The sequence below is a fragment of the Hemicordylus capensis genome, chromosome 2 (assembly GCF_027244095.1).
Source record: "Hemicordylus capensis ecotype Gifberg chromosome 2, rHemCap1.1.pri, whole genome shotgun sequence".
Classification (NCBI taxonomy): domain Eukaryota; kingdom Metazoa; phylum Chordata; class Lepidosauria; order Squamata; family Cordylidae; genus Hemicordylus; species Hemicordylus capensis.
The window spans coordinates 30,347,238-30,368,633 of record NC_069658.1 but is presented as its reverse complement, the minus strand read 5'-3'; the positions used below and the strand labels follow the sequence as shown (position 1 = coordinate 30,368,633).

Below are 21,396 nucleotides of genomic sequence, written 5' to 3'. Positions count from 1 at the left end.
TTTATTTGTTTGTTCGTTCATTCATTCATTCATTTATTCATTTATCATATTTCTATACTGCCTGATATGGACGTCTCTAAGCGGTGCACACAATTTAAAATATTTAAAAGTTACAGATTAAAATACATGACAATAAAAACAATAGAATAAAATAGTTATTAAAACAAGTTTTTTTAAAAAAAAAATTAAAATTAATTCTAATTAAAAGCCTGCAAAAATAGGAGAGTCTTGAGGTTCTTCCTGAAAACCAACAGAGAAGGAGATGCTCTTATTTCAGTAGGGAGCATATTCCAAAGCAACATAATGATGTTGTTTCCTGTCATGGTACATTCTAGGCTGAGAAGATGGAGAAGATGGAGGAAAAGGTAGCAATTTCAATCATTGCCAGATTGAATTTCAGTCAGTGTCTTTTGGGCAGCTGTTTTCTTCAGGGAATGCCCGATCTTCAGTAAAGGTAAACCCACCCACTCCACCCCCAATCCCCTGATAGGTTCAATGTAATGCCAATATGAAGCAGCATTACATCAAATCGAAGAGCAGAAGGTTTCAAGTTCCCTCCCTGGCTTCTCCAAGAAGTTCCCTGCCTGGCTTTCCTCCAAGATAGGGCTGAGAGAGATTCTTGCCTGCAGGCTTGGAGAAGCCACTGCCAGTCTGTGCAGACAATACTGAGCTAGATAGACCAATGGTCTGACTCAGTATATGGCAGCTTCCTATGTTCCTATTTTGAATAGGGGGGGCATTTTTCATCTTTATTTTCTGGAAATGATTGGAAATGATGATTGTTCCAGCTTGATGCACAGTTCTAGTAATTACCTCCATAGGCCGAGTCAAGAACACACCTTGCATGGCAGGAGATCCATGTATGCCCTCCTCCCAGGTGCTAGATCAACAGGTAGCTCTCCTTGCCTGGCCCCTGGTCAGTTGCGCAGACAGAACTTCCATGCCTGCCAATGAGCAATCATCCCTGTTGTTAGTAAATAGGCAATTTAAATTCACATCAGCTTAAAGGATTTAACATTTTGCAAAAAGACGAGCATTTGTGTGGATTTGGTTTTTTTAATCCACCTCTGGAAGAAATGGTAACTGAAGGAGAGGTCAAGGAGAACTTTCTGAAAGTGTATCATAAACGGTACCTGACTCCGTCAAAATTAGCTCATGTTTGCTCTGGGGAGCATCCTGTTCCGTTATCCAAAGATTTGATTGTATTTATATTAATTGCAGCAAGGATGTCCATATCTAAACACTGGAAAAACAAGCCTATGAATCTTGACACCTGGTATCAAAACTTGTGGTTTATTGCTGTTGTGGAAAAGTTTCTGTAAACTGTCCAGAGACGGGGGTTTGGGGCAGTGTATGGATATAAGAAATAAAATAAAATAAAAACCACCTGACTACACATTGATCAGGCCAAACCCAATGCTTTCTTTGCTATATGGTTTGACTTCATCTCGTTCACAAATCAGGAAAACTACGGATGCTCTCCCCCTTCTTGCTATATCAGTGTCTGGAAGGACCGTTAAGTGGGCATGTTACTTGGTCTTGCAAAAAAAAAGTGCTTCCTTTTTTGTTCTCTTTTTTTCCTCATTTAACATTTCAAACTATTTCTTACAGAGGTTTTTCATTTACCATGCTTCATTCTGTAATGGCATAAATACCTAGCAGTTGTAGTGCTTTGATTCTTGTTGTTTTAAATAAAAAGATTGTAAAAAACTGAAGGAGAGGCCAAAAATCTGCTTGTATTTGCACTTTGCTAGGGGTGGGGCTCTGAACTACCTTTATTCCTCTATAGCCAAGGAATTGAGCCACTTGGCAGCTGCCTTCCTCTCACTTTCAGTCTCTTCTGCAACCTCAGGCACACGGGAGGCATGAAGCTAGGCGTTGTCCTTGTCACACTTGGACTTGTGATAGTTCATGTATCTGAGGGTAAGTCATGACTAACCTTCATCCATGCCGTATTTCTACAAGGGGTCTAATGGAAATCCATTTAGAAAAGTTGCAGTTTAATGTTCACATGATTGTGAACATTCAGATCTGATTTTGCTTGAATTTCCTATGCATGAAACGAAAGGCCTTTCAGGAAGTTGCTTTTTTATTCATAAATATTTGGGCAGTTGGACATCCATGCTGAACAATCCAGTAATTTGGGAGGAACGAGGGGAAAACACCAACAGTTTAAACAAGGAAACGTGATCCGGACAAAGGTCATCAAAACCAGCTATTTGTCTCAGTAAAAACAGTAGCAGCTGTGGCCTCTTGGATTGCCCTTTGGAGTGCAAGCCTGAAGCCTTTGGTAAGCTGACCTAGTGAGGGGGACTTGGGGTAAGCCCCTGTTTGTCAAAATCCAGGTGCCATCCAGTGTAGGTCAGATGCCCTTTGCAACCTTCGCTTCTGATTTCTGTCTGTGTCAGCTCCAAGTTGAGTAAAGTGCAGCTTGGAGTTGAAAAGGTTGCACCAGCCAAAACCCAGCCTTCTGTACAACTACTAAAGATACAGATCTGCGTCCTAGACTGTATTTGATCATCCTAAGCACAGGGCTTCTCAATAAGTAGTGTTGGACACCCCTTGCTGGCTATGGTGGATTTACACAGTGGCAAACGTAGCATTTGCTATGGGTCCCGCATTTTCGAGCGCTCCACACACTCGGCTTCCAATGAATATCCCTTTCCTGCTAAATGTGCCTTTTAAAAGAAGGCCCAGCACAGCATCTGTCCAGTGGTTGTTGCTGGTGCCTACCACATTTTCCTTTTTAGAGTGTGAGCCCTTTGGAGACAGAGAATCGTCTATCCACTCTTTATTTTTCTATGTAAACCACTTTGAGAATTTTGATTGGAAAACGGTAAATCACTGTTGTAGTAAGTGTGAGTTTGTGGCTTGGTCTCCCATACTCCAAAATATAGCAAATGAAAAAGTTGAATTACTTTCCTATGCAAGTAAATAATTTATGTTTGAATATTTATGTGCATTTTAAAAAAAATTAGGGCCCCTTTATAACCTATGCTACAGGCCCCGCACTAGATTAATCCAGCCCTGCTTGCCCGCCCTTGTTTAGAACTATTCATACTGTGCTTTGCATGAGTAGCAGCCTAAGATAGGGATGCACGTCCTTATCAGCTTCAAAAGGATCTATTAAGATTGGTGGAGACCAGATAATCATAACAATGTGTAGCTGCAAATGGATATAAATCAGTTGCATGCACAGACCTCCCTCGCTGGATTGGGGCAAAATGACCAGGGGTCAAGTGTAATCTGCCATGGGAGTGCAATGCACATCATAATACTGACCATCTGGGATTTGGCATCTGGAGATTTTCAGCTTTTTCAGAAGCCGGTTTATAGCTTTATGACTGTGACAAAAGCTTCAAGACCTGTTGATAAGTGCGTGGTGAATCACTGGAAGTCAGAGAAGGCTGGTTAAGGTTTTTGGTGGTCTAATTTCTTTGACTTCTGAGCCCGGCAATGCTATTTATTTCTCCACCAGGGCTACTATTTCCTGCTCTCATAGCTCATCTGTCCACAATCTTCAGCCTCTTTCTTCCGTCTGTTATTCCAGTCCTTGCAAAAAAAATTAAAAAGCAAATTATTTTAAGCTTTCACTCATGTAAGCAGGATGTTATGCAAAACAAGCAGATTACCTCCCCCCGCCCCCGCTGTTAAAAACAGGTCTCAAAAATGGGACACAATGCAAAGAGAATTAGAGCTTGGAGAATTTTGTCCAAGTTCTGCCACATGGACACAACTCATTTTATCTCTCATCTTCCTAGGTGGGTAGGTATAATTCAAGGTACATTTCAAAATACACGGAATAAAGGACTTCCTTTTACGGCCAACTGCCCATCAGTGTCCATTGTGCCCCATCAATAACTAGGTGATACCAAAGCCTAAAAAGGCCATACCATTTTTCAGAACAGGTCTGCACGGCTTACAATAACCCTTTGTATGGTATTCTATTGAGCCCTGGCTTCAAAGAAAGCCAGTGTGGTGTAGTGTTTAGAGTCCTGGACTAGGACTGGGGAGACCCAAGGTCAAATCCCCATTCAGCCATGATACTAGATGGGTGACTCTGGGCCTAACCTGAGGTTGTTGTGAGGAGAAATTTAAGTATGTAGTACACCACTCTGGGCAGGATACAAAATGTAAAATAAATAAATAAATAAATAAATGCCCCTGTACAACCAGCATCTAGCTAAGAATGTTGGCATTTATAAATACTTCTCTCAAGAACTTCCTGTTGGTTTCAGTGGCTAACAGAATGCGCACCATTTCAGCTCCCTAACAGCTGCTACTTATGTTAAAGGCAGTCACAACACTATTCAGAAGCAGCAGATGTAGAAGCAGTGTTTCTGCAGGTTTCCCCATTGTCACAAAACTCTACTTCCCCAACCACTGCTTCTGAACAATGTCACGGCTGCCTTAGAAGTCTGAAGCAGCCCTGATTGGGGTGCAACATTACAAAGCTGTAACACTGAGCATCATGTTAGCCAGTGCAGCTTACTTTTATGTTAATCTCTTAAGTGTCACAGCCCGTAATTAAGGAAATTACCAAATCATAAAATTCTTTTGCTGACACACAGAGCAAGGATGCACCAGTGCAGCAAAAGAGCAGAGTAGACTAACAGAACTTCCCAACTAACTGCACCAGTGCTGCGGGAAAGGAACACTTTTTGACACCTTGCCCTTCTGTGCCACCCAATAATATGTCCCTAAGGGCTGCACAACTCTGGGGGACATATTTTCAGGTGGCACAAAGGGCTTCCTGGGGAAGAGGAGGGAGTCAAAAATTGCTCCTTAACAAATCATTGTATAAATCCAGTTGTTTACTCTAAAATGATTGTGTCCAGGAATAAAATATTTCATCAATTGCTTTTAAAAATCCAAACATCCTTTATTCCCTCTGGAATACACATTAAAAAGTGGACTTGAGGCATTTCAACAAAAACCAACAGTTCACTTCTCACTGAAAGAAAAATTAGGTAGTTCAGCATTTTTCCAATATTGAGCAATCCAAATTTTTGCTGCCATTAATAGGTATATCAGTTTACTTACTTGCTCTCATCTAGATGTTTTAGATAATCCAGCTAGATTGTTTAGATAATCCAGTACATTTTAGATAATTCAGAAATCCAGCTAAGGGAATTGTATCAATTATCGGCTTAATCTTAACTGCCTGGACCCCTATATTTTTGGGCAAGCCCATCCCACATGTAGCAGGACTGTTGTATAATAATTCCAATCCCAGTTGCTAAAATGAGGCTGTGGAGTATGCTATTTCAACCTCCATGGGGTTAAATGCCAGTGTGAATAAACCATTTCCTTCAGAGCCTCATTGCAACACAGAGAGGAGGATGTAAACTTTAATATGCAAATATTGTGGTTTCTTTTCCGGGTAATCCTTAATCCTTATTTATTATTGTGTGCTCAGTGAACTATGCAAGAGCCTCCAGGTGGGAAGAGAACTTCTCTTTCTTATCTTCACCCATAATATTTGTGTAAGAAAGTTTCTGTACTCTCATTTCAGAGAAAGACCCCAATTGTCATACCAGGGTTACTGCCCCTCATTACACATTCCTGAAAGCTCTGCCCCATCTGTCTTTTACTGTGTTTGTTTACTTTTCAATCGCTTGTCCTATAATGATTTTTAAAGCCTAGCAGTGGGTGAGTTCTTTTAAGATAAATTAGGAAAACAGAACTAATTGCCTGGCAATCAATTATCAGCAGTTCAAAATAAATCTCTCTAGGTGTGAGGCTGGTAGTGGTAAATGGCAGGCTGTGCACTCCGTGGGAAGGTGATGTATCTGCCAACCCACTCAGGGACTTAACTTCTAGTAGTCCTGGTGAGGGAGAAAGATGACTCCAACAACTCACACAAACAGCATTTTAATAAGGCATCCCTCAAAGGTGCAAATAGAGACAAACTAAGGACAGTGGCTGACATGACATGCAGTCTACCACCTCTGTAATGCTTCTTTGTGGGGCTGCTGCAGACTCAGAACAGGTAGTTGTGCTTCCCAGATTCTGTCCCTAGCATTTTTCCAAGGGTGGGCAAAAATCTGTCCCTCCCAGCTCCCACACAATCACTCTCCCCTCCTCCTACCTTGAGTTCACACAACCGCAGATCAGGTATGTGCATTGTTCTCCTACCTTGGCTAGGTGTTCTTCTGACCCTGTTTACGGTCACAGGAACATAGGAAGCTGCCTTTTACCATTAGCTTATCTAGTTCAGTACTGCCTGCACAGACTGCAGCAGCTTCTCCAAAGTTGCAGGCAGGAATCTCTCTCAGCCCTATCTTGGAGATGCCAGGGAGGGGACTTGGAAACTTCCACATGAAAGCATGCAGATGCATTTCCCAGAGTGGATCCATCCCCTAAGGGGGATATCTTACTGTGCTGACATATAGAGGCAATTCTCACGACTGTAGGCATGCGGGCTAAGGGAGCCTGGCCTGCTTTCTTGCGGTCGTGTGCTGCAATGGGAGCAACACAGCTCCCGGCAGCAAACCGCAGTCAGTACCCCTCCTCTTAAATGTAGTTAGTGGAGCGAACGCTCCGCAAACCCTGATCGTCTGATCATGAGATGCCGCCGTGTGGTTCTGCACTGTGGTGACTTACAAGGAGACCCCCGACTGGGAGGCTAACACAAGCCTCCCAGCCCCGGAGGTCTCCCCAGAATGCCCCATGCACTTGCGTGGGGCATCCTGGGACTTTTGGGGGCCGGGCGGCCCTGATCCCCGCTGCCCCTACTGGCTCCGTGGCAGAGCCGGTAGTCGTGTGGGAGGCCGATCTAACCACCTAGGGGAAGCTAAGCCCGCTCTCCCCGCAGAGCCCGGTAAGGCTCTCCACACTGCTCGTATGGAGAGCCTCAATGTCTCCCATTCATATGCAAACCAGGATGGATTCTGCTTAGCAAAAGGGACCATTCATGCTAGCTATCACAAGACCAGCTCTCCTCCCTCCTTTGTGTGTGAACAAGTCTACTCACCTGCAAAAGTGACTGCTAACAACCTGCAATTTTGTATCAATATATTGGCAAAGTTGGATATGACATTATGGTTTGCGGCAGCTTGCTGTGAAGAATGGACTCTCAGGCGAAAGGGTTTAACTGAACATTGAGGCTGTTCTCACGAGCAGCCAAGACTGGGCTAGGGCAGCTAAGCCTGGGATTGGCTGCCCATGAGAATCTATGGGAGCTGTGTGGCTCCTGGCAGTGCTGTGGCCGTAACTCTACCTATGGAGCCCGCTGGCCAGCCAAGGTTAAGGGTGCAAGTGTGTGCTTAACTTGGGCTAACGGCTTGTATGCGAGCATCGGCTGCTCTCCGCTGGTGCTGACTTAGGAGCAGGCTCCCAGCCATCACCGGAGGGATCCCCACAATGTACCAGGCACTTGTGCGGTGCAGTGGGGTTTGTGGGGGCCAGGATGACACATCTTGACCCCTGCACCTCCATGCTTCCTGGGGCAGCTTGGCTGCTCATGAGAACTGGCAGGAGCTGTGTGGCTTCCAGCGGTGCCATGGTGGCAAACCCACCTATGGAGCCCACCAGTTAGCCAAGGTTAAGGGTGTGAGCGTGCCCTTAACCCGGGTTAACCAACTACTTGCGTGGTACATTGTGGGGTTTCTGGGGGCCGGAAGGATGCGTCCCAACCCCCACACCTCCACACTGCCTGGGCCAGCAGCAGACTGTCTGGGTGTGCGATCCCCATGCCCTGGCCCTTGCAGACCCGGAAGCCGGATCGTCTGCAGGGAAGGCAGTGCCAGCCCTGAAGTGTACTCATGCGATCATGAGAAAGGGCTCGTGGTTTTTGTTTCTGTAGGTTGTTTGGTTTGGAGGTTTAGTGGGAAGATGAGCACATGGCCACTGCTGCCAAATGCCTGGACCCTAGTTATGGTCTCTAGGGGGCATGGCAGGATTTGATTGATGGAAGGGAGCAGGTTTCAGAACCTGGACAGCAGGACGAGAGGGTTCAGTTGGGAGTGAAGTGACAGTGGGTAAAGAAGGAACTGAGATATTGGAAAGTAGATGTGGAAGGACTGACCAGGAAAATAAGGCAGAAGAAGGAATGATGAGCTGGAGTGAAAGAGTTGGTGCAGAGGTCAGCAAGAAAAAGTGTCAAGTCTTTAATCTCTACCTTCAGAACAGAATCCTAAGGTGAAACCCAGTCACTTATATCTGTCAGAAACAAAGGCAAAGACCAGAATTATCAGACAGCAAGTAGAACCAAAGACTGAAATACCACCAATAGGTCCTGTAAATAGTTATCCTTTAACTTCTGTATTGATTTAAATGGATTACCTTTTGTCAACTAAAACATCTCTTTATCTCCTAATTGATTGCACTCTCTCTCTATTGGTGTAGCTCCCAGGCCTACAGCATTTACCACCTATCAAGGGCAGTGAATATTAACTACTGAAGACGGAAATATTATAGGGAAAGTTGTAGTGAATAAATTGTGGCAGCGGCCATTCAAGGAAGAACAACAACAGGTTTGGTTGCCAGGTTGCAGATTGGCAGAACTGCCACATTATCCACAGAGGAGTTGATATATTTCCAATTGATGTAAAATGTATGCTTTATAGATGTTCCACATCACATTTGGTGCAACATTTGGTTTAGCCACTGAATGAATGAATGAATGAATACACCCATACCTAAGCACATTAATTTTGCTTATTTGTCTTGGGATTAGACTGTGACAGAAAAACCAACTACTGCAGAGCTCATGATGAGCACATAAGAACAGCCCTGCTGGATCAGGCCCAAGGCCCATCTAGACCAGCATCCTTTTTCACACAGTGGCCCAACAGATGCATCGGAGAAGCCCACAGGCAAGAGGTGAGGGCTTTTCCCTTTCTTGCTGTGGCTCCCCTGCAACTGGTATTCAGAGGCATCTTGCCTCTGAGGCTGGAGGTGGTCCATAGCCCTCAGACTAGTAGCCATTGATAGACTTGTCCTCCATGAATTTATCTATGCCCTTCTTAAAGCCATCCAAGCTAGTGGCCAACACCACATCCCATGGCAGAGAATGCCATAGATTAACTATGCACTGTGTGAAAAAGTACTTCCTTTTGTTGGTCCTGTCAGTTTCAGGCAGGGGTCTTTCTCAAAAGAACAGCCCTGCTGGATCAGGCCCAAGACCTATCACGTCCAGCATCCTCTTTCACACAGTGGCCCACCAGGTGCCTCTGGGAAGCCCATAGGCATGCCCTCTCTTCTGCTGTTGCTCCCCTAAAACTGGTATTTAGCAGCATCTTGCCTCTGAGGCTGGAGGTGGCCTGTAGCCTCCAGACTAGTAGCCTTTGATGGACCTGTCCTCTGTGAATTACATGACTCATGCAGACTGAAACTGAACAAAAATAACTATTCATAGTCAACTTCAAACTGAATTAATTTTCCTAGACTGTGGAATGCACTCCCTGCAGAAATCCGTAATTTGAATTCTTTATTGGCATTTAGGAGAGCCCTAAAGACCTACCTGTTCGGCCTGGCCTTCCAGGGTTTTTAAATTGTTTTAAAGGGTTCTTGGTGTATCGGGTTTTTTAAAATAAGGTTTTGATTTTTTAGATTTTTTAGCTGTTTTATTGTATTTTAAAATCTTTGTTTTCGATCACTGATTGATTTTAACTGTTTTCTGGTATTTGTAAACCGCCCTGAGCTATTCTGTAAGGGCAGTCTAGAAATTGAACAAATAAATAAATAATAATATATAGTGTAGGTTCAAATTTCAGTCATACTCAAAGGAAATAAATATAAAAGGCTATTATGAACCATACAGCCCAATTTTGTGCATGTTTACTCAGAAGTAGGTCTCATAGTACAAACTTCCAAGTAAGTGTATTAAACCTTCCCAGTACATGTTCCCACATACTTCCTCCTTCAACTTGCTAATATTTATTATTTGATTCATCACATTTATATACCACTCCATATAAAACCTCTGGGGGTGTTTACAATTAAAACACAACAATTAAAACCTTAAGTAACACAAATTAAAACAACCATCACTTAAACATTAAAACATTATAAACTAAAAGCTTGATAAAATAGGTGTGTTTTCAAAAGTCACTTAAAAACTGCCAGAGATGGGGAGGTTCTGATTTCATTTGGGAGCGTGTTCCAGACCCCTGGGGCAACCCTAGAGAAGGCCCAGTTTGGGGTCACCACTCACCACCCAATTGGCTGGCGATAACCACAACCAGCCCAGCGCTGATGGTCTTCCTAGGTGGCGGGATTCATGAAGAAGAAGGCGCTTTCTTAAATAAATACAGTTACAAATATAATGTTGTATTCCATCCAGTATCATTTATATGTTATTGTTTAGAAGTTTGTCTCACTGGGGATCCTGTAGAGAATGTGGGGGGTGAGGTGGAGTCAGAAAGGAAAAGGAGGAGAACATGGAATTATTGCTGAATAAACTCTTAGTTAAATCTATTTAAGATTATTTTCTGTTGGTGAGGGAAGCAGCTATAAAATAAAATTATTTTGGCTGGAAAGCTCTATTTATTTATTTATTTATTTATTTATTTATTTATTCATTCATTCATTCATTCATTCATTCATTCATTCATTCATTATCATTATTATCAATAAAATCTTCCTTCATTCCGCCTTGCTTCCAGCCACATGGATTAACTCCAGCTTTGCCAATACTAAAATAAAGAATGTTGCTTAAGGCTCATTAGTGCTGCAGGGTAAATGCATAAAGGGTTTGTTAGCCCTTTCCTGCTCTGAAGTGCATGGCTGATCACTTCTAGGAAGCGGCTTCTTGATATCATGAACATGGGCACAAGAAGGAAGAAATGCTCTCTTTCAAAACCACACCTATGCACAAGCACACTAGTGTCCTCACAACTGTGCAGATATAAATATTTTAAACTAATACATAAGCATAATGTAGCTTGATATGGGAGCAGAGGGGTCTTAATAGTTCTATATCTACAAGCTGCTGAGTTTTGTTCTTGGACTAGAGCAGTTGATCATAACAGCATTTAGCATGGCTAGATTGCATTAGAGCAGGGGTTCCCAACCTGTGGTCCTGCAGGTGTTGCTGAACTACAATTCCCATGATCCCCAGCCACAATGTATTGTGGCTGGGAATGGTGGGGGTTGTAATTCAGCAACATCTGCAGGACCACAGGTTGGGAACCCCTGCTTTAGAGCAAGAATGGCCAACTTGAGGCTCTCCAGTTGCTTTTGGGCTACAATCCCCATCACCCTGTTGCAGGGGGTGATGGGATTTGTTGTCCAGCAACAGCTGGCAAACCTCAGTTGTCCAAGCCTGCTTTAGAGTATTTGTGATGGAGCGGGTGAGTGAATGTATGTGGGTTTCCCTAGCAACCAGGCACGGAAGGTTTAAAATAAAGGCAGTGGAGACAGAGAGGAGAGAGGGAGAGAATTGGAGTTAGTTGTGTGGGAGTAGGAGGTGTTTTGGGCTAATGGTTGAGAGATTGGTTGGTGTGTTCTGAAAAGGAGAGATTATTCAGGGGGTGTGTGTGGAACTTGAAGGGTGAGTGTGTGGAGGCTGGAGAACCAGCAGTGTTCTGGGCAGCTCCTAGTAACAGACAAGAAGGTCTGGAAGAATGCACTAAGTTTACAAACCCAGTTTTAATTACCTCTGTCCCAGTTGTCTCACCCTATATGTTTCATTTTATCCAAATAAAAAGAAACACCCAGAAAGTTGAACAGCAGATGTACCTAGTAACTTGGTAGATAAGCTTGTGTGCCCAGCTTTGCAGAGATGTTTATTCTAATCAGTAAATAATAAACTTATTCTTATTTTTATTCTATACCTCAAGTTTTGTTTCATTTATATCCTGAACATATATGCCTATCCTGCACTTGTGAGGCTACGCAGCCAAAGGTGTTGAGTACCGAGAGCAGGGTAACAATAATTAAATGGTGGCAGCGAGGGAAAGTAAAAACTGAATGAATTCCCAGAACCTGGAGACTTAGCCGTCATAGAACAATAAAAACAAATCACCTCCCTGGAATTGAGAGGGGCGTCAGGGAGGAACCCTGACAGTGCTCAACATGCTTTGTAATCTTTACAAGTATGTATGATGATAGCTCATTATTATTACCTCCATATGGGGGTGGCAGAGGTGGGTGGGATTTGAGGACATTTAGTGACTTCCTGACAGGGGCATCATCTGAACAAGGGATTCTTAGTTGCAGGGGCGTAACTATAATAGGGCAAGGGGAGACAGTTGTCTGTGAGCCCACTGCCTTGGGGGCCCCCCCAGAGGCAAGTCACATGACTGACTCCCCCAGCTGCACACCCGCCCGGGTTTCCTTCAGTTTTAAAATTTATTTTATTGTTGAATTTATGAATACAGTTGTAGTCATCTTCCGAAACTGATGTGAGTGTTAAGACCTGGAGCTACCAGAACAGCATGTCTTTCTCTAGTACCATGAAATGACTTGCATCGTCCACAATTTTCAAAACCTTTTAAAAAATAATTTAGGATGATGTTCTATTGCGGCACATAGGATGTGTGTGTGTGTGTGTGTATATATAATAAATTTTACTCTGCTTTTTGTTACCACTATTCAGCCTGATTTAAGATTTCTTTACTTCATAAGCTGAGCTTCAGTGAGCGGGGGTGGGGGGTGGGGCACATTTTAAAATCTTGTCTCTGGGCCCACTCCAACCTTGCTATACTCTGGGATGAAATGGGCATAACTCTGGTTTTATCTTCTCTGAAATCCGCACATCTTTGTCCAAGATTATTATGGGGTGGTGGGTGTTGGGTGCCCCATTTGAGTAACTGGACCGTGGAAATAAAAAGTAGAAACTGGAGGTGTTGTTGAACAGCAGAGCTTTTTGTTTGTTTGTTTTTAAGAGTAGCTCAGCCATGACGAAAGGTGAGTTAAAGGGGGGCGGGGAACCAAGATATAACTTCTTAGGAAAGGGGGTCAATGTTCACACAGATAAAATGGGGATTTTTAGTTCCTGGTTCTCTCCTTTGGTTTCCTTAGGGTTTCATAGTCAGAAGTACTACAGGCTCAAGGAAGGACATTTTTGCTTATTCCTCTTTGGCCCCATTTTCTAGATACCTTTCTCCTTTCTATATTTAACCTTAACTGTGAAACAGTGACCTACCTGGAGGGTAGTTCAAAAGAGTCAAACTCCTACCTCATCTGCTAAGCTGGCCCAGCCGCCCAAGCAATCCAAGGGGTTGTTGCTGGGGAGAAATCATTTTAGAGTTGCCCATGAAGCAGCATGCTATCTGAAAGGTGTGCCTTGAGATCTCTTGAAAGATCAAAGAGGATCCTGGGGCACAACCATTGGTATGTGGCCATGCTCAGTCTAAAAGTTGAGCCCCAGAATCATCTGTAATACTGCAAGAATTGTGGATTAATTTATCAGACCTGTAAAGCATAGTCACCTGGGATAGCAAAACAGCTTGAACCAGCCTTGTCCATTTGGGCTTATTCTTGAAAAGAAATTAAGATGGCTTTTGGACATTGTGGCTGGGGGTGATGGGATTTGTTGTCCAACAACATCTAGAGGCCCAAGCATAACTGTGCTAGCATAACTAACTGCAGGAGAGAGGATGGCAGTTAACTATAAATTCAGACTGGAACCTTTCAAAATTTATGTTAGGAACATTTTTCAAGGCCAAACTAGGCATAAGGGTTATGTCTATCTGGAACGTCTGTGTGGCCTGACATCTTAAAGGGGAGCATCTAACTTTCCCCCATAGTCCTGATTGAAACCCCCCACCATGAGCTATTAGCTGAAGGGAAAACTTATGGACACAGGTTTCCCTTCCATGACTACTAGGAGATTTAGAGAGTGGGTTTTAAGCCAGGGAATTGGCACAGGGGTGGGAAGGTTAAACCTCTCTCCACCTGCACTGTGGCCCTGATCCAAACGACTTCATAGTTACTTTTTGAAAAAGAAAAAGACAACAGGAGTTCCATCATGTCTAATTGGGGCCTTAGTTTCTAGTAGGGATGTGTAGGACATTCCAACGGCGAAACATTCCAACTCAAAATGGGCCGTTTCGAGGATTTAGAGTTCAAAACAGAACACGCTTTAAATAAAGGGCCTGTTTTGAGCTTGGAGCAGAACAACTCCATTTCAATCAAAACATTTTGATGTTCCAAGTGCCATTTTGGATGCCTGTTTTCCTCTTGCTGGTTGGTTTTCTGGCACTGGCTTCCAATTGGCTTTCAACCAATAGTTTATTGGTTGGCTTATTATCATGCAAATCAAGTGTTGTCATGGACAACTGTGCCCCCATTGGCTGGGGGGAGGGAGGAGGCTGGGGGAACACAAACAGCAGGAATTTTAAAATGTATTCAAAGGGACTGGGCGGTAGAGATAGTCCTTGAAGAGGATACTTCAGGAGAGGGGGAAGGAATCATGGAAGGTTTGATTTTGTGGTTTTCTTTTCTCAGTACTGAGTATAATATGTATAATATAGTGCTATTGCTGCTATAACTATCTGGTTTTGCTGGATTTCAGATTGAAAAAGAACTTGGGTGCCTTCCTTCCTTGAGTTGTGGTTTGGTTTGCTTGTGAGATAGTGTTGTGGCAAGAAATGGATAGTGGCAGCATTCTTTGAAAGTGGGCAGCTCATTGAAAGTGTCGACTCAATGTGTGGCAGCTGTGAAAAAGGCCAATTCCATGCTAGGGATCATTGGGAAGGGGATTGAAAATAAAACGGCTAATATTATAATGTCTTTATACAAAACTATGGTGCGACTACACTTGGAGTACTGCATACAATTCTGGTCACCACCTCTAAAAAAGGACATTGTTGAACTGGAAAAGGTGCAGAAGAGGGCAACCAAGATGATCAGGGGCCTAGAGCACCTTTCTTATGAGGCAAGACTACAACACCTGGGGCTTTTTAGTTTAGAAAAAAGACGACTGTGGGGAGACATGATAGAGGTCTATAAAATCATGCATGGTGTGGAGAAAGTGGAGAGAGAGAAATTCTTCCTCTCCCATAACACTAGAACCAGGGGTCATTTCATGAAATTGATTGCCGGGAAATCTAGGATCAACAAACGGAAGTAATTTTTCACACAACACATAATCCACTTGTAGAATTCTCTGCCACAAGATGTGGTGATGGCCAGCAACCAGGATGGCTTTAAGAAGGATTTGGATAACTTCATGGAGGAGAGGTGTATCAATGGCTACTAGTCGGAGGGCTGTGGGCCTCCTCCAGCCTCAAAGGCAGAATGCCTCTGAGTACCAGTTGCAGGGGAGTAACAACAGGACAGAGGGCATGCCCTCAACTCCTGCCTGTGGCTTCTGGCAGCATCTGGTGGGCCACTGTGTGAAACAGGATGTTGGACTAGATGGGCCTTGGGCCTGATCCAGCAGGGCTGTTCCTATGTTCCTTTGTGTTATTTCTTGGTGATTGCTGTGATGATCTCCATATCTAGCCTTGAGACAACTTGTACTTCACTCACTGCTCTGGTCTGCTCTGCAATGTGCATTGCAATGTGTACACAGTCAAAATGTGGCTGAAGTTGTTTTAGTTGAGCTTATGGCTATGCTACTTGCTGCTAAAGGTGCTGCTGTGTCAGCTGTTGCACTGCTAGAAATTAAAGGTAGCACATAACAGTGTATGAAATTGCTAGAAATTAAGGTGGTACATAACAGTGGTACATAAGAACAGCCCTGCTGGATCAGGCCCAAGGCCCATCTAGTCCAGCATCCTGTTTCACACAGTAGCCCACCAGTACGTTAGCGACAGGTACGTTTAAGGTATATAGCTATAGATATAGATATAGATATAGATATTTATTTATTTACATTTTATATCCCGCTATTCCTCCAAGGAGCCCAGAGTGGTGTACTACATACTTAGGTTTCTCCTGACAACAACCCTGTGAAGTAGGCTAGGCTGAGAGAGAAGTGACTGACCCAGAGTCATCCAGCTAGTATCATGGCTGAATGGGGATTTGAACTCAGGTCTCCCCGGTCCTAGTCCAGCACTCTAACCACTACACCACGCTGGCTCTCTTCACACAGTAGCCCACACACTTCACACAGTAACCCACCAGTACGTTAGCGACGGGTATGTTTAAGAGATATAGATATAGATAAGATATAAAATGGGTCCCTGTCCCTAAAGGGCTCACAATCTAAAAGGAAATGCAAGATAGACACCAGCAACAGTCACTGGAGGTAATGTGCTGGGGGTGGATAGGAACAGTTACTCTCCCCCTGCTAAATAAAATCACCATGTTAAAAAGGCACCTCTTTGCCCAGTTAGCAAAGGTAGCAATGGTCAACTGCACTATGCTTCAGGCATCCTGACTGCTATTCCCCCCACCCCCTAATTCTTCCAGCTTTTTTCCCTATAATCTTTGACTGTTGCACGGAAGCAGCCCATCACGTTCCCAGGAGATGGCTAAGAACAGTGCTGAAATTTGACATCCAGAAGGGTGATGGACTATGTAAAATACCAGCTGTGATGTAAGTGGCATTCATGAGGTCTTTCCTTCCTTCCTTCCTTCCTTCCTTCCGATGAGAAGTTCCACAAATCAGAAAATGGCAATGTCAATTTTGCCCATGCTCAGTAGGAGCTAGTCAAGAGTATTCTTCAGAATGTTCATGAGGAGAGAGGAATTGAGAGGGGAAACCTCACACCCGAACTCACTGGAAGCAGAGGCATGCATTGAGGCATGTATTTTAATTCCCCCCCCCTCTCCCCACCTCTCGTGTGTGTGTGTGTGCTTGTGCGTGTGTTCGTTCAGTACAAGGAAACGGAAAATACTGCTTTAGCATTGCCAGGCGTAATAAAGAAGCAGACATGCGTGCTTGGGTTTAAAACAAGCCACAACCCTGTTTGTCTAACATGGCAATTGTAGCAAGTTTCTAAGCCAGTGTGGAGCGGAACAAATATCATTGTTAAAGAGATGCCCCAAACGGATTTATTTATTTATTTATCATATTGGATTGGCATGGATGCCCAGCCCAAATGCCCAGGGTGATACCTCCATATGGGATCCTCCATTTTAAAAAGTGAGCAAATTTAGTCAAAGGCGGCGGGGGGTGGGGTGGGGGACCTTTGGTTTATAGGGATAGTTATGGCAGCTCCAACTGAAGTCCAAAGGGCAAAGAAACTCGGAGGCCCATGGTGTTTACACCATGGGGGCATAAGGCCTAATGTCCAGCCTGAGATATTGTACTGGCCTACAAAATCATAACTGTGGAAACACAATTCGGCTAGGTCCTTCAGGCTCCAATCCATTCATGTACCCCTGGCTGAAAATCCCTGCATTTGTGTTACACCTTTGCACTAGCGTAACACCTTTGCATTAGTGTAAGGACATATTGTAAGGGCACTGCACACAAAAAAAGGTACTTCTGTTCTTGACTAGTTCTTGCTCTAGCAGAAGATGTTGCACAACTACTTGTGGGAGAGAGCCCAAAAGGTACCTGTGGAACAGCAAGTTGTGATTGTGCCCCCTTATAGACCCATATAGTCTTGAGAACGTTTCTGTCCTCCTCCTTCTCTTCTTTCACTACTAGCACTGTAGCAGCACAAGCCGCTTAGAGGTGGTCTCGATCCTGCGCTAGAACTTTTAAAATTACATTTTAAAAGAATAAATGTTTCATCTCTTTTAATCCCAATAGCCTTCACACCAAGTACAAAAAGCTGTGTGTAAGTCCACAGAATAAAAATGTGAAGAGGTGGATGAAGCGGATGTCCAAACGTCGCCAAAGAATGGGACATCGTGCCAGGAAGAAGAAAAAATCCCAAAGAAGGATAATTGTGATACAATGATCTCTGTGAACAAGATGGAGTTGCTACAGTCTCTGTAATAAATTCAGCAAAGACCTTGTGATGAGCTGTCACGTGTGCATATTCCAAAACATCCCATTGTAGTGTGCTTCTCAAAGTTTTTGAACAGTCCCTTACTTCAAAGTTTGCTCTGGGTTCTAGCTCTCCCCTGGCAACAAGGAAAAACCTTGAGTCAGCCATGTTTTATGTTCTTCACTTCTCCAAGTGGCAAGAAGTTCTAAGGTGTCAATTTTCTTTGGAAGAGAGAGGAGTGGAGATTTATGGCATGCTTGTATTATCCACTTTATTTACATACATACAAGTAGAGCATAATCGCAGGCAAGCAACATATACACTTCTAGGGAACACGTCTGCTGCCTCACATAAGCTTGCCAGAAAGAGGTCCTACCCCCAAAAGTGCTTCTAGTTCTTTCTTTCTTTCTTTCTTTCTTTCTTTCTTTCTTTCTTTCTTTCTTTCTTTCTTTCTTTCTTATCTGGGCTATTAAAAAGCAATTTTCCTCACAAAAAATCCTTGGCCCTTTGCAGTAACAGTAGCCTGGTTCAGAAACTATGTTGTACAACTGTACAGATGTCTGTACACTTGTACAAGTGTTTGTGTGAATAACTGCACCTGTGTTCATTTTAAAACGAAACTGCATACAGGTGCCTTCAAATGCAGGATGCACATACTGTTCTGCCATACCTGTGTTCAACATAACATATGAATAACCATACTTATTTACAGATCTGTACCTGCGTACACTGTACACTTGTCGTACGAGTACTGAACATAACATATAAATAGGGTTAGTATCCCAGGAGAGAGTCTGGAGATACTTCTGTGCAGTATCATATCCTGTTGTTGCATCTGCTAGTTTGTGGGTCAGGAAAATAATTGATATAAAAAGAGCATGGATTGTTACCCCTCTTCCCTGTCATTCCCACTCTCTTCTGGCAACAGGAGACAACCTGGCCATTCTATTCAAGGCCCTGCTTAAGCAGAGCGGTAAACCTCAAGCTGGTACTAGACTGGAAAGTTTATTATTGTGGAATAAAAATCATGACACCCCAAAGGTATATTGATAGAAACAAGCCTGTGGGACACAAAAGGTTGGTTTTGCTTTTTGTTTTTTTGTTTTGCGAGGTGGGAAAAAGACAACAGAAAAAGGAAACCCATATAGCCTTTTCAACTGGGGTGTAAGGAGCAACTGATATGTCTGTAGTTACTGGTACTGGAGAGACAAAAGGGAGAAAAGAAGGGAGAAGATATTAGGGATGTGCCCAAACCATGGTTCGAAGCGCAGTTTGAGCACTTTCAAGCAGGGGCGTAACTATCATAGGGCAAGGGGAGACAGTTGTCTGGGGGCCCACTCCCTTGGGCCCCCCCCAGAGGCAAGTCACATGACTGACTCCCCCAGCCGCGCACCCGCCCGGGCTTCCTTCAGTTGTATTCATCCTCCGAAACTGATATGAGTGTTAAGACCTGGAGCTACCAGAACAGCATGTCTTTCTCTAGTACCATTAAATGACTTGCATTGTCCACAATTTACAGAACCTTTTAAAAAATAATTTAGGATGATGTTCTATGGCTCATAGGTATATATATTACTATGCTTTTTGTTACCCCTATTCAGCCTCATGTAAGATTTCTTTCCTTCATGAGCTGAGCTTCAGTGAGGGGGGGCGCATTTTAAAATCTTGTCTCTGGGCCCACGCCAACCTTGCTACGCCCCTGCTTTCAAGGACAAATTACCTGCTCTCTGCTGCCCTTTCCAGCTTCCTGCTGGGGTGGCATGTTTCCCCAAAAGCCCTGCTCTCAACACGCACATTAAAAACCAGGGCTACCTGGCTGAGGAGCACTGGGATCGGGACCAATCCCGGCAGTTCTCACGAGCAACTCTATCTGAGTACAGCTGCTCTAGCCCAGGAAGAGCTGGTCATGAGAATGACCTCAGTATCTGCGCAGAGATACTGAAATCTCCATTCTAGTTAGGGTGCTGGACTAGGACCGGGGAGACCCGAGTTCAAATCCCCATTTAGCCATGATACTTGCTGGGTAACACTGGGACAGTCACTTCTCTCTCAGCCTAACCTACTTCACAGGGTTGTTGTGAAGAGAAACTTAAGTATGTAGTACACCGCTCTGAGCTCCTTGGAGGAAGAGCAGAATATTTAAAAAATAGTTAAAACAAACAAAAAACTATTCTTTTTAGGTTTTATTTATAGCACCACAACTATTATGTTAATATTATTTATTACTATTTATTATTTATTTTTTACATTTTATATCCTGCTCTTCCTCCAAGGAGCCCAGAGCGGTGTACTACATACTTAAGTTTCTCTAACCACTACAACACGCTGGCTCTCATATTAATATTTAAGATGTCCAGCTTCACTATAAGCTCCATTGCCCATTGAGATCATCTGGAAAGGTTTGTCTGCAGTTGCCACTAGCTTCCCCGAGACTCTGGAACGCGCTCCCTGCTGAAATAAGAGCCTCCCTGTGTTAAATTGTTTTAAGGTTTTAATTACTGTTATTTGCTTATGTTGCTGTAAACCGCCCAGAGATGGAATTTTGGGGTGGTGTACAAATATAATACATACATACATAAATACATACGTGACTGGGCAACTTGAAAGACTCTCCTGTATTTCAGCACCATCCTATCACTAACAAGCTGTAAATATTATGCAGGCACCTTTAAGGTAAGCCACCTAATGGCGCAGCGGGGAAACAACTTGATTATCAAGCCAGAGGTTGCCAGTTCAAATCCCCACTGGTATGTTTCCCAGACTATGGGAAACTCCTATATCGGGCAGCAGCGATATAGGAAGATGCTGAAAGGCATCATCTCACATTGTGTGGAAGATGGCAATGGTAAACCCCTCCTGTATCTACCAAAGACAACCACAGGGCTCAGTGGGCACCAGGAGTCGACACCAACTTGACAGCAGGCACACTTTACCTTTACCTTTAAGATGCCACCTGACTTTTTGATGCTAGACATTAACAATTACATCTTCAAATGATATGGTATCTTCAGTTACAGAATAATCAGGCAGGGTTACAACATCCCTAGAGGCAACAATCCAGAGAAGCTACATTAATGAAGGTAACTGATTCCCCTAAGTAAAGCAAAAGCAACAACCCTTTGTATGGGGCACAGAATGCTTGGGTTGTCAACAACAGGACTGTCATTAGGGGGTGGCCCATGGGGTATGGACCCCCCAATGAATTGCGCAAAGCCTCGAATTTCACCAGCCACCTCCCTCCTCCATGACCTCTTCCGGAAAGGAAGTGCAGCAGTGGGGGCACATGGACAGGGTATGGGAGAGAGCTCCTAGCAGGTGCGTAGCTAGGGGAGAGGTGGCCCATGTTCTCCCCCCTTTCTGGCAGCCCATTGGAGTGAGGGAGATAATTAAGAAAATAGGGAGAGATGGAGTTGGGAGGCCCTCGGGAGCGGAGGGCCCCGGGTTCTTTGAACCCATCCACTCAATTATAGCTACGCCCTGGGCTCCTAACCTCACTGGGCTCTCTCTCTGCTGCTTCCACCTTCATAGGTGCTGCATTGTAATATTAGAGACTTTGGAAAAACATCTGTAATTATTCTGGGGGGGGGTGATTGAGTTTAATTATCAAAGACGGGTG

At 43.8% G+C, this 21,396-nt stretch overlaps 1 protein-coding gene across 1 annotated transcript; it reads left to right on the top strand.

The window, feature by feature from the left end:
- The first annotated feature begins 1,789 nt into the window (after nucleotides 1-1,789).
- On the top strand, nucleotides 1,790-17,811 carry CCL28 (C-C motif chemokine ligand 28). The gene is made up of 3 exons (XM_053295856.1): nucleotides 1,790-1,923; nucleotides 16,309-16,435; nucleotides 17,600-17,811. The coding sequence occupies exons 1-3, from the start codon at nucleotides 1,866-1,868 to the stop codon at nucleotides 17,748-17,750; spliced, it is 336 nt and encodes a 111-aa protein (XP_053151831.1). The 5' UTR covers nucleotides 1,790-1,865; the 3' UTR covers nucleotides 17,751-17,811.
- The last annotated feature ends 3,585 nt before the right edge of the window (nucleotides 17,812-21,396 follow it).